The 18229-nt window shown below is 45.8% G+C and overlaps 1 protein-coding gene across 2 annotated transcripts in view; it reads left to right on the forward strand.

The window, feature by feature from the left end:
* Positions 1-66: 66 nt before the first annotated feature.
* The window catches only part of ACAD9 (acyl-CoA dehydrogenase family member 9), a 36134-nt gene continuing 17971 nt past the window's right edge, over positions 67-18229 (forward strand). The window contains exons 1-3 of one of the 2 annotated variants that reach the window (XM_038003478.2): positions 67-278; positions 6094-6187; positions 16568-16669. In XM_038003478.2, coding sequence (XP_037859406.1) covers positions 129-278; positions 6094-6187; positions 16568-16669 — 346 coding nt within the window. In that variant the 5' untranslated portion in view covers positions 67-128. The remainder of the gene's footprint in view (positions 279-6093; positions 6188-16567; positions 16670-18229) is intronic. The other variant, XM_007985419.3, reaches the window with a different exon arrangement.

Below are 18229 nucleotides of genomic sequence, written 5' to 3' on the forward strand. Positions count from 1 at the left end.
GACCGCGCAAGCGCAGTGAGTACTGCACAGCGTCGCGGGCCAGTAACGTCATCCGACGTTGCGGACCGTGTGTGTCCCTGCTGCGCCAAGTAAGAGGTGGAGCCTGAGGCCGGGGAACAGCGGGCGGCATGAGCTGCTGCAGGCTCTTCCTGCGTACCACGGCCGCGGCTCGTGCCTGCCGGGGTCTGGTGGTCTCTACTGCGAACCGGCGGCTACTGCGCACCAGCCCGCCTATACGAGCTTTCGCCAAAGAGCTTTTCCTGGGCAAAATCAAGAAGGTAACGCGAGCCCTGGGCGAATCCTTGCTGTCTGGCTGCCGCTTTTCATCCTCAGCTGCAAGATTGGTGTTCAGCTTTGTCGGATTCCCCAAACCTGCCAGAGAGACACACCCTGCGGGCGAGACGTGTTAACACTCTGGATTCCTGAGTTCCAGGAAAACCTTCCCAGAGAAAGGGTGGGACATTTCCAAGACGGGGGACCCTTGGAAGTGTAAATTTTGTCAGGGGAATTTGGAAAACTCTAGGCTAGGTAATTTACAAAGCAGCCTTCATCTCAGCTGGTCTGGTCTCGAAATGTGCGGGGCTTCCTCTCTTATTCCTAAACAGTTTAGACCGTGTCCCTCCTCAGTCACCTTCCAGCGCCCTGGGGCTTCCTTCCCCAGTTGAGCCGTAGCGCCTCTCCCTGCCATTGAGGTTCTTTAGAAATCTGGCTCCAAGATGCTTCCCGGGCGTCGCACAACCCTGCCAGTAGTAACAGTTTGGTTATAAAACACTCATTGTCCTCTTAGAGTTGGAAGACTTGGGTTTAGTCTTGGCTCGTTGACTTTGAAACTCAGTTCTTTTTTTTGAGACAGAGTCTCGCTCTTGTCGCCCAGGCTGGAGTGCTCACTACAACCTCCGCCTCCGGGGTTCAAGCGATTCTCCTGCCTCAGCCTCCGGAGTGGCTGGGATTACAGGCGCCCGCTACCATGCCCGGTTTTTTTTTTGTTTTTTTTTTTTTTTTTTTTTGTATTTTTAGCAGAGATGGAGTTTCACCATGTTGGCAAAGCTGGTCTCGAACTCCTGATCTCAGGTGATCCGCCCGCCTCGGCTTTCCAAAGTACTAGGATTACAGGCGTAGCCACCACTCCTGGCCGAGACTCAGTTCTTTCAGCCTTAAAATGGAAATAGTGTTGAGTCTCCTTCACAGAGGTGTTGTAGAGCCCCAGTGAGATAAATGGTGCATGGAGAGTCTTTTTTTTTTTTTTTTTTTGAGAAGGAGTCTCGCTCTGCCGCCCAGGCTGGAGTGCAGTGGCCGGATCTCAGCTCACTGCAAGCTCCGCCTCCCGGTTTCACGCCATTCTCCTGCCTCAGCCTCCCGAGTAGCTGGGACTACAGGCGCCCACCACCGCGCCCGGCTAATTTTTTGTAGTTTTAGTAGAGACGGGGTTTCACCGTGATAGCCAGGATGGTCTCGATCTCCTGACCTTGTGATCCGCCCGTCTCGGCCTCCCAAAGTGCTGGGATTACAGGCTTGAGCCACCGCGCCCGGCCGGAGAGTCTTCTTAAACTGTAGAGTACTGTGCAGCAGAAGAGAGAACTGGCTTCAACACTTACTAGTCTTGTGACCTTGGAGCTGATGGTTTCACCTCCCTGTGCCTCAGTGCCTTCATCTACAAAATAGGAATAAACACATTTCTTGCTTTTTCCTTTGTGTTTTATTTTATCTTCTAAGGAAAGCAACAGTATACTTGCTATTTCCTTGCTATGCCCTGCTTTGAGCTTGGCTGAATGTTGGCTGATCCTCTATCACGGAAGTTATTCCCTGGCTTCTCTTTGGAACATTCCTCTGAGGTTGTCAGGCTGATCCCTTTATAGCAAGCAACCTTATTGATGCAGAAGCTAAGACTCAGACTAAAAGCAGTTTGCCCGGCTAGAAAGTGCAGAGCTATGTCTTTGACATATGGGAAACCCTTTTACCCAGGACATGGGGCAGTGTGGTGCTCTATCCTGGGACCTCCTGCCTCCCAGCAGCATGGTGAAGAAAGAACACAAATCCTTCAGATCTATTTCCATCTTAAACCTTTGGCACCACCTGCCCTGCCCTTACTCTCAGCTGTCAGCTTTGCTTCCCATTCCACTGGGAAAATCCATGCAGTCAGATGAGAACTTCACAGGCATAGTTACCCCCTCCCCCTGCATGTGCCCATATTATCTACATGCTGTTACTATGACTGAACTGTCTGCTTCTGGCAAAACCAACCTCTCATTAGACCCTAGGCCTTCTCACCTACTCAAGAGTAATTCTCTCACCTACTCAAGAGTAATTCTTTCCTTTCTCGGAATCATTAACTGTTCTCTCTACTGGATCTTGAGCCCTTACCATTCAGACGTTTGTCCCTAATGGCCATGGAAGTCAGTAGTGACCTCTCTGGTGTCAATCGTGTGATCTGTTCTCAGACCTCATCCTACTTGGCCCATCATTGGCATCTGACGCTGTTCATTCTTCTACCCTGTTGACACACTTTCTTCTCTAGTTTCTGAATCACTATTCTCGTCGTTCTCTGAATGTTCTAAATACTTCACTGACTGATACTTCTCTGTGTCAATTGCTAGTTCTTTTTTAGCTCCTTTACTGCTAAACAATGACCAGTGTTTCCAACTAGCCAAGTTGGAATTTACTAAGGCTGGGTCTGTGGATGTCTCTTTTCATCTACAGCCATCTCCTGGGTGACCTTATTTAGTGTCCTGGCTTTAAATATCATCAATATCCTGATGCCTCAAATTTCTTTCTCCAGTTCAGATTTCTCCCTGAGCTCCAGATTCCTTTTGCTTTTTCAGAGTTGGGGCCTTCCTCTGTCACCCGGGCTGTAGTGCAGTGGTACCATCATAGCTCGCTGCAACCTTGAACTCCTAGGCTCAAGAGATCCTCCCACCTCAGCATCCCCAGTAGCTGGGACTAGGCACGCCCTGCCACACACAGCCACGGTCCTTTTTTAAATCTACCTTTGTACTCAAAAGCTCTGCTAAGAGGTTTTTTTTTTTTTTTTTTTTTTTTGAGACGGAGTCTCGCGCTGTCGCCCAGGCTGGAGTGCAGTGGCCGGATCTCAGCTCACTACAAGCTCCACCTCCCGGGTTTACGCCATTCTCCCGCCTCAGCCTCCCAAGTAGCTGGGACTACAGGCGCCCGCCACCTCGCCCGGCTAGTTTTTTGTATTTTTTTTTAGTAGAGACGGGGTTTCATCGTGTTAACCAGGATGGTCTCGATCTCCTGACCTCGTGATCCGCCCGTCTCGGCCTCCCAAAGTGCTGGGATTACAGGCTTGAGCCACCGCGCCCGGCCGCTAAGAGGTTTAACAGGCGTTTGAGATTAATAGATCCAAAACTGAGTTCCTGGTTCCCACCCAATCCTGGTCCTTCCACCAACTTTCTTTTATCATAGATAATGGTGGCTCTGTTGTTCCACCTGTTCAGACAGAACACCTGGCGTCACCTTGTTCTCTTATTCTCCTAGTTCACGTCTAATTCCACAGAAGATCTGGTTTTCTCTACTTTGAGGTTCTTCAGAGTCTGACCACTTTTAGACCCTTCTGCTACTACTTCGGATCAGGCCAATGTCATCTCTCACAGCCTTACTGGGATTAGAGCAGAAACATGGGACACGATGCTTAGAATCTCAGAACTGGAAAAGATCTTTCAGATTATGTAGGCCAGTGGTTGTCTCCCTGCCCTCAGCCGGACCCAAGCTGTTCATGGAGTGCCCCTGGAACTGCTGCAGGGATGGGTGGGAAGTTGAGTGGGTGGGATTTAGGTGACTGTTTTCCATATCAGCAGTCTCAGAACTGCTTGACTTCTGTCTGTTTTACATATTTGGTTTCTGCACTAGATTTCTTTGAATAACAGGTTCCACTTTTTTTTTTTTTTTTTTTTTTTTTTTTTTTTTTTTTTGAGACGGAGTCTCGCTCTGTCGCCCAGGCTGGGGTGCAGTGGCGCAATCTCGGCTCACTGCAAGCTCCGCCTCCCGGGTTCACGCCATTCTCCTACCTCAGCCTCCCGAGTAGCTGGGACTACAGGCGCCCGCCACTGCGCCCGGCTAATTTTTTTCTATTTTTTAGTAGAGACGGGGTTTCACCATGTTAGCCAGGATGGTCTCGATCTCCTGACCTCGTGATCCGCCTGTCTCGGCCTCCCAAAGTGCTAGGATTACAGGCTTGAGCCACCGCGCCCGGCCCCACTTTTTAAGATAATTTACAAACTGTTTATTGCAATTGAACTCTCCTCCCCTAAGGCACTGACCTGATTTGATGACATCAGAATCTTTCTCCCGTGCCCCTGCAGTCTCTCCTATGTGACAGGTTTTCTGTGGTTGTACCTGAAGGCCAACTAGTTGCCAGGCTGTCTTATCTGGCCTGCCCACTGGTACCAGAATGATCTCTAACACAGCCCATGCACAAGACCCAAGTATCAGTAAGCCTCTGTGTTCAGTGAAGGAGACTGAGCTTTGATCTAAAAGGCTGCAGAGTGATGGGGCCATCAACTTGTTTTTTTTCTTTTTTTTTTTCTTGAGACAGAGTCTTACTCTGTCACCCAAGCTGGAGTGCAGTGGTGTAATCACAGCGCACTGCAGCCTCAACCTCCCCAGGCTCAGGGGATCCTCCCACCTCAGCCTCCTGAGTAGCTGTGACTATAGGTGTGTGTAGCCTTGCCCAGGCTGGTTTTGAACTCCTGGGCTTTAAGCAGTCCCCCTGCCTCAGCTTCCCAAAGGACTAGGATTACAGGCAGTAGCCACTGTGCCCAGCCAAGCTTGTTTTTTAATTTTTCTTTTTTTTTTAAAAATTTTGAGACAGAGTCTTGCTCTGTCACCCAGGCTGGAGTGCAATGGTGCAATCTCAGCTTATTGCAACCTCCACCTCCCGGGTTCAAACGATTCTTCTGCCTCAGCCTCCTGAGTAGCTGGGATTTCAGGCGTGCGCCACCACGCCTGGGTAATTTTTGTATTTTTAGCAGAAATGGAGTTTCACCATGTTGGTGAGGCTAGTCTCGAACTCCTGACCTCGTGATCCGCCCACCTTGGCCTCCCAAAGTGCTGGAATTACAGGCGTGAGCCACCGTGACCAGCCTCCCAGCTTGTTTTTTTTGATACCACCTTTATGGTGGTTTTGGAATGGACAGAGGCAGGGATTCCTTTAAGTTGGCTGTCACTTTTAGTTAGGACTCACCTATAAGCCTGTGGTCCTGGGCCCAGAGAGGAGAAAGCAGTGGGAACATATTGATAGAGTAGAGAAATCTGTTGGCTGATTGGCTGTACAAGGTCTGAGGAGAAGGTTGAGGTCTCCCAAAGACTTCTGTAGAGATACTTGATGAGAGGCGCCATGAGGACAGGTGTTGCTTGGGCCTATAGCTATGACTCAGGACATCACTGCTCAGCAACCTGAAGCCCACATCCACAGTTCATGTCATGCTGGCAACTGAAGGGGTACCAGAGCCCAAAAGTCCAGAGGGGCTCGGTACAGGGAGCAGATGTCCATGAGCAGGAGAGACAGAGGCTATAGGGATTGATGAGACTTGGTAAGCACGACATGCTCTTCTCAGCGTAACATCTTTGAGCTCACACAATAATTGATGTAGAATTGTCCATTTCAGTAAGGAGCTTCCACGTCCACTGTCTTCCACAATTTTCACAAGGGCCTTGAGTAAATGTTACCTGCATGTTATGGGTAAGAAAGAGGTAGTTTGGAGAGCTGAAGGGATTTGGTGAAGGCCACATAATTAGTAAGCCTGAAATCAAGGACCAGACCCCCAGGCTTCTAAATGTTAGTCTTGGGCTGCATGTTTCATGGGACCATTGTCATCCCTTGTACTGAGAAGGAAAGCTGATGAAAATCGGGAAGAACCTATTTGAACAGGGAAGGGAGATGGATGTGGGTGGTGGAGCCTCCACATAGTTCCTGTATCTCGAGAACCTTGTGAGGTTTGCTTTCCAGTTCCTTCAGTACGTCACGTCCCGCTGGCCAGGGTGGAGTAGAGCACATGTTTTTCCTTCCCTTTAACTGATATTTCCATGATGGCAGCGTAATAAAAATTAAATTTTTTAGAAAGTATTTACTATTTTTAGAAAGAAGTTTTCCCATTTCCGGAAGTTAGCCAAGATGAACTTAATGAAATCAATCAGTTCTTGGGACCCGTGGAAAAATTCTTCACTGAAGAGGGTACGTATGGTTTTCTTTACTATTGCGTATTTCCACTGTAAGGGCGATTCGGTTGATATTTATATTAGAAGCGGCATACATAGGGGAAGTCTTCTTGAGGGAGAAATGGTTTCCACTCATCATAATTTGCTTTAGGTTTCATCCCTGTTGCCATTTAATTAAAAAACATCCAGTTAAATGCTTCTCATTGTATTTGTGGTGAAGGACCACTTTAAACATTTCCAAACTGTTCCAGGCCAACACTTCCATAAGCTGTAATAAAAATGAATAACTAAAAAAATGAGATGGCAAAAAGCCAAGGCCACACACCGTACAAGCCCCTGGAGCATGTGCTGGTTGTTGTGGCAGTGTACAATTGCTCTTAGTGTTTCTAAAGGTTGAGTTTCAATTTCTGTACTTTGGTAATTGTAAACAAATAGTGATTTGTGGACCAGCGACAGTGTGGCACCTGCATGGTGAGGCAGCATTTGACCTCAGGTCCCTCTCTCAGAGCTGTTGGCCAGTCCTCCAGCCAGGGCCTTGGTGGAGAGTTCAGTGATGGTGGATAGACAGCAGCTCTTCCCTAACACTAGGATCCTGGAGAGCTTTTGTTTATGTGGATTTTATCTATCAATATTTGCCCTCTTAGGGATTATTTTATTTTTATTTTACTTTATTTTTTCAAGAAAGGGCCTAGCTGTGTGGCTCAGACTGGAGTGCAGTGGTATCATCTCATCTCACCACCACTTCCGTCTTCCAGGCTCAAGCAATCCCCCGACTTCAGCCTCCTGAGTTGTTGGAACTACAAGTGCACACCCCCATGCCCAGCTAATTTTTTTGTATTTTTCATAGAGACAGGTTCTCACTATATTGCCCAGGCTGGCCTTTACTCCTAGGCTCAAGTGATCCTCCCACCTTGGCCTCCCAAAGGGCTGGGATTACAGGTGTGAGCCACCATGCCTGGCCCCTCTTAGAAATTAAAACTGAGAAATTTAAAATATACTGTGGGTCTGGGCACAGTGGCTCACGCCTGTAATCCCAGCACTTTTGGAGGCCAACGTGGGCGGATCACCTGAGTTCTGGAGTTCGAGACCAGTGTAGCCAACATGGTGAAACACTATCTCTACTAAAAATACAAAAATTGGCCAGGCATGGTGGCGTAGTGGCGGGTGCCTATAATCCCAGCTACTCAGGAGGCTGAAGCAGGCGAATTGCTTGAACCCAGGAGGCAGAGATTGTAGTGAGCCTAGATTGCGCCACTGCACTCCAGCCTGGGCGACAGAGTGTGACTTTGTCTAAAAAAAAAACAAAAAAGGCCGGGCGCGGTGGCTCAAGCCTGTAATCCCAGCACTTTGGGAGGCCGAGACGGGCGGATCACGAGGTCAGGAGATCGAGACCATCCTGGCTAACACAGTGAAACCCCGTCTCTACTAAAAACACAAAAAACTAGCCGGGCGAGGTGGCGGGCGCCTGTAGTCCCCGCTACTCGGGAGGCTGAGGCAGGAGAATGGCGTAAACCCGGGAGGCGGAGCTTGCAGTGAGCTGAGATCTGGCCACTGCACTCCAGCCTGGGCTACAGAGCAAGACTCCGTCTCAAAAAAAAAACAAAAAAAAAAAACAAAAAATACTGTGTTCATTTGTTTAAAAATAATAAATCCATTACATGTTAACATAAACAGTATTTTTTTTTGTCTTTTTTTTTTTTTTTTTTTTTTTCCTTTTTGTGGAGAACGGGGTCTCGCTATATTACCCAGGCAGGTCTCGAACTCCTGGGCTCAAGCTATCCTCCCACCTCTGCCTCCCTGAGAGCTGGGATTACAGGCGTGAGCCACCGTGCCTGGCCAACAGTATTTTTAATGAAAAATATTTTGAAAAATAATTAGGCCGGGCACAGTGGCTCATGCCTGTAATCCCAGCACTTAGGGAGATGAAGGTGGACGATCACCTGAGGTCGGGAGTTTGATACTAGCCTGACCAACATGGAGAAACCCCGTCTCTACTAAAAATACAAAATTAGCCAGGCATGGTGGCGCATGCCTGTAATCCCAGCTACTCAGGAGGCTGAGGTAGGAGACTCGCTTGAACCCGAGAGGCAGAGGTTGCCATGAGCTGAGATTGTGCCACTGCACTCCAGCCTGGGCAACAGGAGCAAAACTCCGTCTCAAAAAAAAAAAAAAAGAAAAGAAAAAGAAAAATAATTCGTGGAAAGAGTGGTATTGGTTGAAAGTTGTGCAAGTCCTTTTAATGTTTGGCTTATTAGAAGACAGCTGGATTCTCATACCTGTTTGTGCACGTAACCTCTGGAAAAGTCCACTGTGCTGGCCTTTTTTTTTTTTTTTTTTACTGTCTTTTTTTATAATCTTCACACATGCATTTTTTTTGTTTATTTCTAAGATAGTCTTGCCCTGTCACCCGGGCTGGAGTACAGTGGTATGAACTCAGCTCACTGCAACCTCTGCAGCTGAAGTGATTCTCATGCCTCAGCTTCCTGAGTAACTGGAATTACAGGCACGTGCCACCACACCTGGCTAGTTTTTGTATTTTCAGTAGAGAATGGGGTTTTACGGCCGGGCGCGGTGGCTCAAGCCTGTAATCCCAGCACTTTGGGAGGCCGAAACGGGCGGATCACGAGGTCAGAAGATCGAGACCATCCTGGCTAACACGGTGAAACCCCGTCTCTACTAAAACTACAAAAAAACTAGCCGGGCGAGGTGGCGGGCGCCTGTAGTCCCAACTACTCAGGAGGCTGAGGCAGGAGAATGGCATGAACCCGGGAGGCGGAGCTTGCAGTGAGCTGAGATCCGGCCACTGCACTCCAGCCTGGGCGACAGAGCGAGACTCCGCCTCAAAAAAAAAAAAAGAGAGAGAATGGGGTTTTACCATGTTGGCCAGGCTGGTCTTGAACTCCTGGCCTCAAATGATCTGCCTGTAATCCAACGTGCTGGGATTATAGGTGTGAGCCACTGCACCTGGCCTGACACATGCATTTTTTTTTTTTTTTTTTTTTTGAGACAGAGTCTCACTCTGTTGCCAGGCTGGAGTGCAATGGCATGGTCTCGACTCACTGCAACCTCCACCTCCTGGATTCAAGCGATTCTCCTGCCTCAGCCTCCCAAGTAGCTGGGATTACAGGCACGCGCCACCATGCCTGACTAATTTTTGCATTTTTAGTAGAGACAGGGATTCTCCATGTTGACCAAGCTGGTCTTGAACTCCTGACCTCGTGATCCACCCGCCTCGACCTCCCAAAGTGCCGAGATTACAGGTGTGAGCCACCGCGCCCGGCCTGACACATGCGTTTAAAGCAAGAAACACACACTTCCAGGACATAGGGCTCTGTCAGCAATAACTGTCATCTTCTTATTTGCAGAGATGTAAATATACAAGAAACCAGCCGGGCATGGTGACTCACACTGGTAATCTTAGCACTGTGGAAAACTGAGCGGGGCAGACTGCTTAAGTCCCAGAGCTTGAGACCAGCCTGGGCAATGGAGCGAAACCCTGTCTCTACTAAAAATACAAAATATTAGCTGGGCGTGGTGGTGCATGCCCGTAGTCCCAGCTACTCAGGAGTCTGAGGTGGGAGAAGCACCCAAGCCTGGGAAGCCAAGGCTGTAGTGAACTGTGTTCATGCCATTGCGCTCCAGCCTGGGCGACAGGAGTGAGACCCTGTCTCAAAAAAAAAAAAAAAAAACAAAAAAAACAAAAAACGAGAAACCACTGCAAACCAAACCCACTCCCTCTGACAGGAACAAAGGTCTCTTGGAATAAATAGCAAATGCTGGAATAAAAGCTGTGTTCATTGAACTGCCATGATGTGAATTCAAAAAGGAAGTTAAATCCAAGGGCAAAGCAGAGAAAAGAACATACAAATATACACCTATTTCGTGTATATGCAAAGAGGAGGCTAATCACTGTGGACAAAGGGCCCTCTGGAACCACAGCTGTAGGCAGCTAGTAGTGCCACGGAAATAGAGGCATTGTCGGCTAGAAACAGAAAAATCACATCCTCCCACAATTGGCCTCTATCAAAACCAACCAGGACAGACAGCCCTTCCCCAAAAGTAATGGCCGAGAATAAAAGCACAAATATTGCTGGAAATCCAAGTAGCCTTTTTTACTGCTTTGAGTAACTTACATGCAAACCTAAGAGATTTTTCCGAATCCTTGATCAAGTTTTATTCATGTAAAGCCCATACATAAATTCTGGGGAACATGGTACTTGGGCTCCATATTGGACTCTGAGCCAAAACGTTAAATACACTACACTGCACCCCACTGTACAGTCTTCGGAGAATTAGAATTTAAAAGCAAATAACATCTTGAATTGTTTTAAGCCAGGTGTGGTGGCCCATGCCTGCAATCCCAGCACTTCGGGAGGCCGAGGCGGGTGGATCACTTGAGGTCAGGAGTTTGAGACCAGCCTGGCCAACATGGTGAAACCCTGTCTCTACTAAAAATATGAAAATTAACTGGGTGTGGTGGCACACACCTGTAATCCCAGCTACTGGGGAGGTCGAGGCAGGAGAATTGCTGGAATTCGGGACGTGAATGTTGCATTGAGCTGGGATCGTGCCACTGCACTTCAGCCTGGGTGACAGAGCGAGACTCCATCTCAAAAAATAAAAATAAAAAAACATAAAAAATAAACTAGTTTTGACCCTGTGGGACCCCCTAGAAGCAGCTCAGGTCCCCCAGAACCTCTTTGAGAAGTGCCAGATCGTCAACTGTCATTACATTGCTTTGTTTTTGTTTCTTATTTCACGCCTGGTGATCACAAAGTATATGTTGCTAGTTTTAAAAGTTGCTTATTTGTATATAAACAATTTATAATTTAGAAATACTTATTTCTGCTTTTTTTCCAGTGGTTATCCTCCTGTTTGTATCTTTTTTTAGTTCCCATGGTCTCTTGTTCTTTTATTTAAACTTTTCCTATGTGGTCTGTCAGGTTTTTTTTTTTTTCAGGACTAATTAAGATATAATTGATTTACAATAAATTGTACAGACTGTCATGTGTCACATAATGACGTTCAAGTCAATGACAGACCATATATACAATGGTAGTCCCATAAGATGATCATACCATATTTGTACCGTACCTTTTCTATGTTTAGCTGTGTTCATATACACAAATACTTACCATTGTGTTACAGTTGCCTACAGTGTTCCGCACAGCAATATGCTGTATAGCTTTTTTGTTTTATTTTGTTTTCCTTAAAAAAATAAAATAAACCAGGTGCAGTGGCTCACGCTTGTAATCCAGCACTTTGGGAGGCCGAGGTGGGCAGATCACCTGAGGTTAGGAGTTCGAGACCAGCCTGACTAACATGCAGAAACCCCGTCTCCACTAAAAATACAAAAAAATTAGCCAGGCGTGGTGGCGCATGCCTGTAATCCCAGCTACTTGGGAGGCCGAGGCAGGAGAATTGCTTGAACCTGGGAGGCGGAGGTGGCAGTGAGCCCAGGTCGCTCCATTGCACTCCAGCCTGGGCAACAAGAGCAAAACCCCATCTCAAAAAAAAAAAAAAAAATTTACAGTGAGATGGGGTTTCACTGTGTTGCCCAGGCTGGTCTCCAACTCCTGAGCTCAAGTGATCCTTCTGCTTCAGCTTTCCAAAGTGCTGGGATTATAGGCATGAGCCACCACGCCCAGCCTACTATACAGGTTTGCAGCCTAGGAGCAATAAGCCATACCATATAGCCTAGGTGTGTAGTAGGCTCTGTCACCTAGGTTGTGTAAGTCCATTCTGGTGTTCATACAGGGAGAGAATCACCTGACACATTAGAGAGTACCCCTCAGGAGCCGTCAGCACAACAAAGGAAGTCAGCATTACCCGTCAAAGTTTCCTCATGCCTCTTTTATTTCCCCGAGTCCCCAGGCAACTGCTGGTCTGTTTTCTCTCACTGTAGATTAGTTTGTATTTTCTGGAATTATGTGTGATTTTGTCTGGCTTCTTTCTGCATAATTTTGAATTTCATCCATGGTGCATGTACCAGTAGTACTTCCTTTTTAATGCTGAGTCGTATTTCTTTCTATAGATATACCAAGATTTGTTTATCCATTTAAGTATTCATTGACATGGGGTATGTATCCAGATTTTAGCTATCACCAAAAAAGTTGCCATAAACATACCTTTTTTCCTCTTTTTCTTTTTTTAAGAGACAGGGTCTTTCTTTGTCGCCTGGGCTGGAGTGCAGTAGTGTGATCATAGCTCACTGCAACCCTCCAACTTCTGGGCTCAAAGCCATCCTCTGCCTCAGCCTCCCGCATAGCTGAGACTACAGGTACACACTACCATGCCCAGCTAATAATTCTTAAAGTTTTTTGTAGAGATGGGGTCTCACTATGTTATTCAGGCTGGTCTCAGACTCCTGGGCTCAGGTGGTCTTCCTACCTCAGCCTCTTAAAGTGTTAGGATTACAGGTATGAACCACCATGCCTGACCTGTATTTTCTTTTTTTTTGAGATGCCATCTCGAATCACTGCAACCTCCACCTCCCGGGTTCAAGCAGTTCTTCTGCCTTAGCCTCCCGAGTAGCTGGGATTACAGGTGTGTACCACCACGCCTGGCTAATTTTTGGTATTTTTAAGTAAAGAAGGGGCTTCACCATGTTGGCCAGACTGATCTCAAGCTCCTGACCTTGGGTGATCTGCCCGCCTCAGCCTCCCAAAGTGCTTGGATTACAGGTGAGAGCCACCTCACCCAGCCTGGCCTGTATTTTCTTTTAGAAACTTCATAGTTTCTAAACTATGACTGGACATGGTGGCTTACGCCTGTAATCCCAGCTCGTTGGGAGGCCAAGGCGAGCGGATCATGAGGTCAGGAGATCGAGACCATCCTGGCTAACATGATGAAACCCTGTCTGTACTGAAAATACAAAAAATTAGCCGGGCATGGTGGCGGGCACCTGTAGTCCCAGCTACTCTGGAGGCTGAGGTAGGAGAATGGTGTGAACCCGGGAGGCGGAGCTTGCAGTGAGCTGAGATCACGCTACTGCATTCCAGCCTGGGCGACAGAGCCAGACTCCATCTCAAAAAAAAAAAAAAGTTTATAGTTTTAATTCAGGTTTAGAACTATGATTCATTCAAAGTTAATTTGGGGTTTGTTGTGAGGTGAAGTTTGAGGAGGATTGTTTTGCTTATGGCTATCCAGTTCCATCAACATTTGTTGGAAAGATTATCTTTTCCCTATTGGATCTACTTGGCACCTTTATCAAAAATCAGTTGACCATTTATGTATGAATTTATCTCTGAATTTTCTGTTCTCTTCCACTGATCTATTTGTCCATCTTTATTCAGGTATTACATTGTCTTGTTTACTGAGCTTTCTGTTAAGGCTTGGAACCAAGTAATGTTAGTTCTCCAACTTTATTCTTGTCTAAAGTTGGTTTGACTCTTGCAGGTCCTTTGCATTTCTTTTGCATCAATTTAATAATCAGCTTTTCAAGTCTACAAAAAGGCCTACAAGTTTTTAAATGGTTGGTTTATCTTTTAGAGCAATTTTTTTTTTTTTTTTGAGACAAAGTCTCACTCTGTCACCCAGGCTGGAGTGCAGTGGCATAATCTTGGCTCACCACAACCCCTGCCTCCTGGGTCCAAGTTATTGTCCTGCCTCAGCCTCCCGAGTAGCTGGGACTATAGGTGCGCACCACCATGCCCGGCTAATTTTTATATTTTTTTAGTAGAGACAGGATTTCACTCTACTGGCCAGGCTGGTCTTGAACTCCTGATCTAGTGATCCACCTGCCTCGGCCTCCTAAAGTGCTGGGATTATAGACTTGAGCCACTGTGCCCAGCCAGCAATTTTTAAAACTAGGAAAAAAGGATCTTGTTACCCATGTAGTTGCTGATTCCAGGGCTCTTCATGTCTCTTGTAGAGTCTCTTCCTGACTTCATATTGCTTCAGAAGAGATGTCTGCTTCCATTCTTATCTTCGTTCCTTTGTACATGGTGTTTCTTTCATCTCTGGCTGCTTTTCAGTGGTGTTAGGAAAACTGATGATCACGTTTATTTATGTAGTTTTTTGCACATTTATTTTGCTTGGAGTTCTTTGAACTTTTGCTACCGTTGCTCATCTGTGGGAAGGACTTCCTTTCACTTTTCGTGATATGTAGCTCTGCAGGGGATGCATATTCTCACCTTTTGTATGTCTAGAAAAGTCTGTTTCAGCTGGGCATAGTGGCTCATGCCCGTAATGCCAGCACTTAGGGAAGCCGAGGTGGGCGGATCGCCTGAGGTCAGGAGTTTGAGACCAGTCTGGCCAACAGGGTGAAATCCCGTCTCTACCAAAAATACAAAAATTAGCCAGATGTGGTGGCATGCACCTGTAATCCCAGCTACTCTGGAGGCTGAGGCAGGAGAATCACTTGAACCTGGCGGGCAGAGGTTGCAGTGAGCTGAGATCGCACCACTGTACTCCAGCCTGAGTGACAGAGCGAGACTCCATCTCAAAAAAAAAAAGAAAAGAAAAAGTAAAAGTAAAAGAAAAGTCTGTTTCATCAGAACAGGTTTCTGTGTTGACAGGATTTACCTTTCAGGCAATTAATGGTGTTGCTCTGCTTTCTTCCTGACTTCATATTGCTTCAGAAGAGATGTCTGCTTCCATTCTTATCTTTGTTCCTTTGTACATAGTGTTTCTTTCATCTCTGGCTGCTTTTCAGTGGTTTTAGGAAAATTGATTATCACATTTATTTATGTAGTTTTTTGCACATTTATTTTGCTTGGAGTTCTTTGAACTTCTGGCTCTGTGTGTTTATACTGCTTACTGAATTTAGATAAACAGTTGTACACCCATACAGTGAATACTGAGCAACAAAAAGTAATGAAGTATTTATACATGAAAAAACATGGATGAATCTCTACATCATGACCTGAGTTAAAGAAGCCGGGGTAAACAGATAGGTACCATATGGATTCATTTATATAAAACTTGAAGATGCAAGCTGATCTATAGACAAAAGATTTGTGGTTGCCTGGGGATGGTGGACAGATGGATCGATCTCAAAGGGGCATAGAGACTTTTGGTGGAAAAGGAAATGTTTTCTTCTCAATTGTGATGTTTTCACTGACAAATATGCCAGAACTCAACAAATTATATATTGTAAATATGTGCAGGTTATTCTTCGCCAATTATATATGTCAATGAAGTTGTTAAAGGATAAAAAAAGGAAGGGTTTGGCCTGCACTTTTGGGAATCTGTAGTTGTCTAAGTGACCCATGTATGCAAAAATTCTTAAGTGTAGGTTATGGTGTTTTTCACAATTTATAATACTGATGAAGTTTAATTAGCAATTTAAAAGTACACTTTAATTGACTTGATACATACAAAAGTGTGCAATTATAGGCCTAATGCTATTGATTGTTCAGTTTTGCTGCAGTGAATGTGAATTTTTATTTTAGAGACGAGATCTCACTCTGTCGCTCAGGCTGGAGTGCAGTGGTGCCATCATAGCTTACTCAACCTCCCAGGTCGTGTGATCCTTCCACCTGAGCCTCCCAGGTAGCTGAGAGTGCAGGCTGAATGTGAATGTTGAATGAATAAATGAATTGGTGTTAAAACAGGCTAAACTGTCTCAGAACTGGTGGATTGTGCTGAAAGCAGTATGGCCTCTGACACTGAGGTAAATCTTGGCCCAGATACTGCCATGAGGTGGCTATCTAGCTGAACATTTTAGTACAATTCTGAGAGTTGCATATTTATTCTCTCATTTCCTAGAATATACTAGCCAAAAAAAGTATGAGGTCTAGAAGGAGGAGGGAAAAAATGAAGTTTAACATGCCTATAGAAAAATTTACATGCCATGAATGTATAATTTGCTGCTGTTTTACACAGCAAAAGCACCCCTGTGACTAGCACCCAGATCAAGAAATAGAACACTACCTAGCTCTGACAGCGTTTAACAATTTAATTCTGGCCGGGTGTGGTGGCTCACACCTATGATCCCAGCACTTTGTGAAGCTGTGGTAGGAAGATTGCTTGAGTTCAGGAGTTCAAGACGAGCCTGGGTAACATAGCAAGACCTTGCTTCTACTAAAAAAAAAAAAAATTAGCTGGGTGTGGTGGTATGTAACTGTAGTCCCAGTTTCTTATGAGGCTGAGGCAGGAGGCTCACTTGAGCCTGGGAGATTGAGGTTATATGAGCTATGATTGTGCCACTGCACTTCAGCTTGGGTATCAGAGTGAGACCCTGTTTCTAAATAAATATATAAAAATAAAATTTTTCCTGGGCTAATTACATAAAATTGAACACAGGCCAAATGACCATGACTACAGAATTTCTAGTTTTGAAAAAATTTCTATTCTGGGATTATATATTATCAATATATAAACACTGTCCTGTTTACTTATATTTGTAGAAACATAGCTTATATTTGTTTAATCAAGATTTTCCTCTTGGCAGTGGACTCCCGAAAAATTGACCAGGAAGGGAAAATCCCAGATGAAACTTTGGAGAAATTGAAGAGCCTGGGCCTTTTTGGGCTGCAAGTCCCCGAAGAATATGGTAAGTCAAGCAAACAATCACCCAACCAGTTTAGCTCTTAAGAAAGCACTCTGAATTTGTCCATAAAAGGTCTAGTTGCTGGAATAGATGACACTTTCCGTCATGGGCTACATAGTAGGGGTGGACTGACTGAAGGACCTGTAGGGAGGAAGTGCTCTCAGGTCCTGTGCTTTTCATCCTAGCACAGAGGAATGAGGCATGTGGTCTGACTGGCTGTAGAGTGCAAAGCACGTCAAGGTGGGAGATTGGACCAGTGGGAACCTTTGAGCAGCGTCCTTTGTGCTATGGACTGTCCCTGTAATTCTTTGAGCATCCTAGTGATGTTTTTAGCTCCCAAGTGACGGTTCTACCTTATTAGAGTTAGCCAGTCACTACAACTTGCCTCCCTTATACTTTTTCTCGAGTTGGTCACCTGAATTCTGCAGAGGTTAAAGGGACAGGCAAGCAGTGTGTGGAAGGCGAGGTAGGAAATGGTTCAAAGGGATAGACCACACACATGTGCCATTTGTGTTTACCCTCAGGCCTTTTGGGTATAAAGTTATAAAGGCCAAGGATGCTGCTAAGCATCTGACAATCCGCAGGATAGACCCCCACAACAGAAAACAATCCATTCCAAAATGTTACAGTGCCACAGTGGAGAAGCCTTGTCCTGGAGTCCTCTGGATACTGGGCAGTGGGACATACTATAGTTATTGCATTTATAAAGACCTACAACTGTGATGGAAGATCCTCGCTATGTGTTAATTGATTTGATGTGTGTGTAGATATCTTCATATTTAAAGTATGTATCTACATATGCTTGTATGCCTAGGAAAAGTGTGGATAGAAGGATATACACAGAAATGCACTTTCTGAGGCACACGATTGTGAGCATTTTTTTTCTTTTTTGTTTTTTGAGACAGGGTCTCACTCTGTCATCCAGGCTGTAGTGCAGTGGCATGATCATAGCTCATTGTAGCCCTGAACTCCTCGGGCTCAAACAGTCCTCCCACCTAAGCCTCCCAAGTAGCTGGGACTTTTTTTTATTTTGTTGAGTTGGGGTCCTGCTACATTGCCCAGGCTAGTTTTGAATTCTTGGAGCCAAGCAATCCTCCCACCTCAGCCTCCCAAAGTGCTGGGATTAGAGGCGTGAGCCACTGTGCCCAGCCCTCGATTTTTGTTTACTTTCTACCTTTCTGTATTGTGATTTTTTTTTTTTTTTTGAGACGGAGTCTCTGTTGCCCAGGCTAGAGTGCAGTGGTGTGATCTTGGCTCACTGCAACCTCTGCCTCCCAACTTCAAGTGATTCTCATGCCTCAGCCTCCCGAGTAGCTGGGACCACAGGCACGCGCCACCACACTCAGCTAATTTTTGTATTTTTAGTAGAGACGGAGTTTCTCCATGTTGGCCAGGCTGGTCTTAAACTCTTGACCTCAGGTGATCTGCCCACCTCAGCCTCCCAAAGTACTGGGATTACAGGTGTGAACCACCATGCCTGGCCTGTATTGTGATTTTTTAAAAAAAATATGGTGATCTGGCATTACTTTATAATCAGAAGAAAAAAAAAAAACAATGAAGGCT

Source organism: Chlorocebus sabaeus, chromosome 22, assembly GCF_047675955.1.
Source record: "Chlorocebus sabaeus isolate Y175 chromosome 22, mChlSab1.0.hap1, whole genome shotgun sequence".
Lineage (NCBI taxonomy): Eukaryota > Metazoa > Chordata > Mammalia > Primates > Cercopithecidae > Chlorocebus > Chlorocebus sabaeus.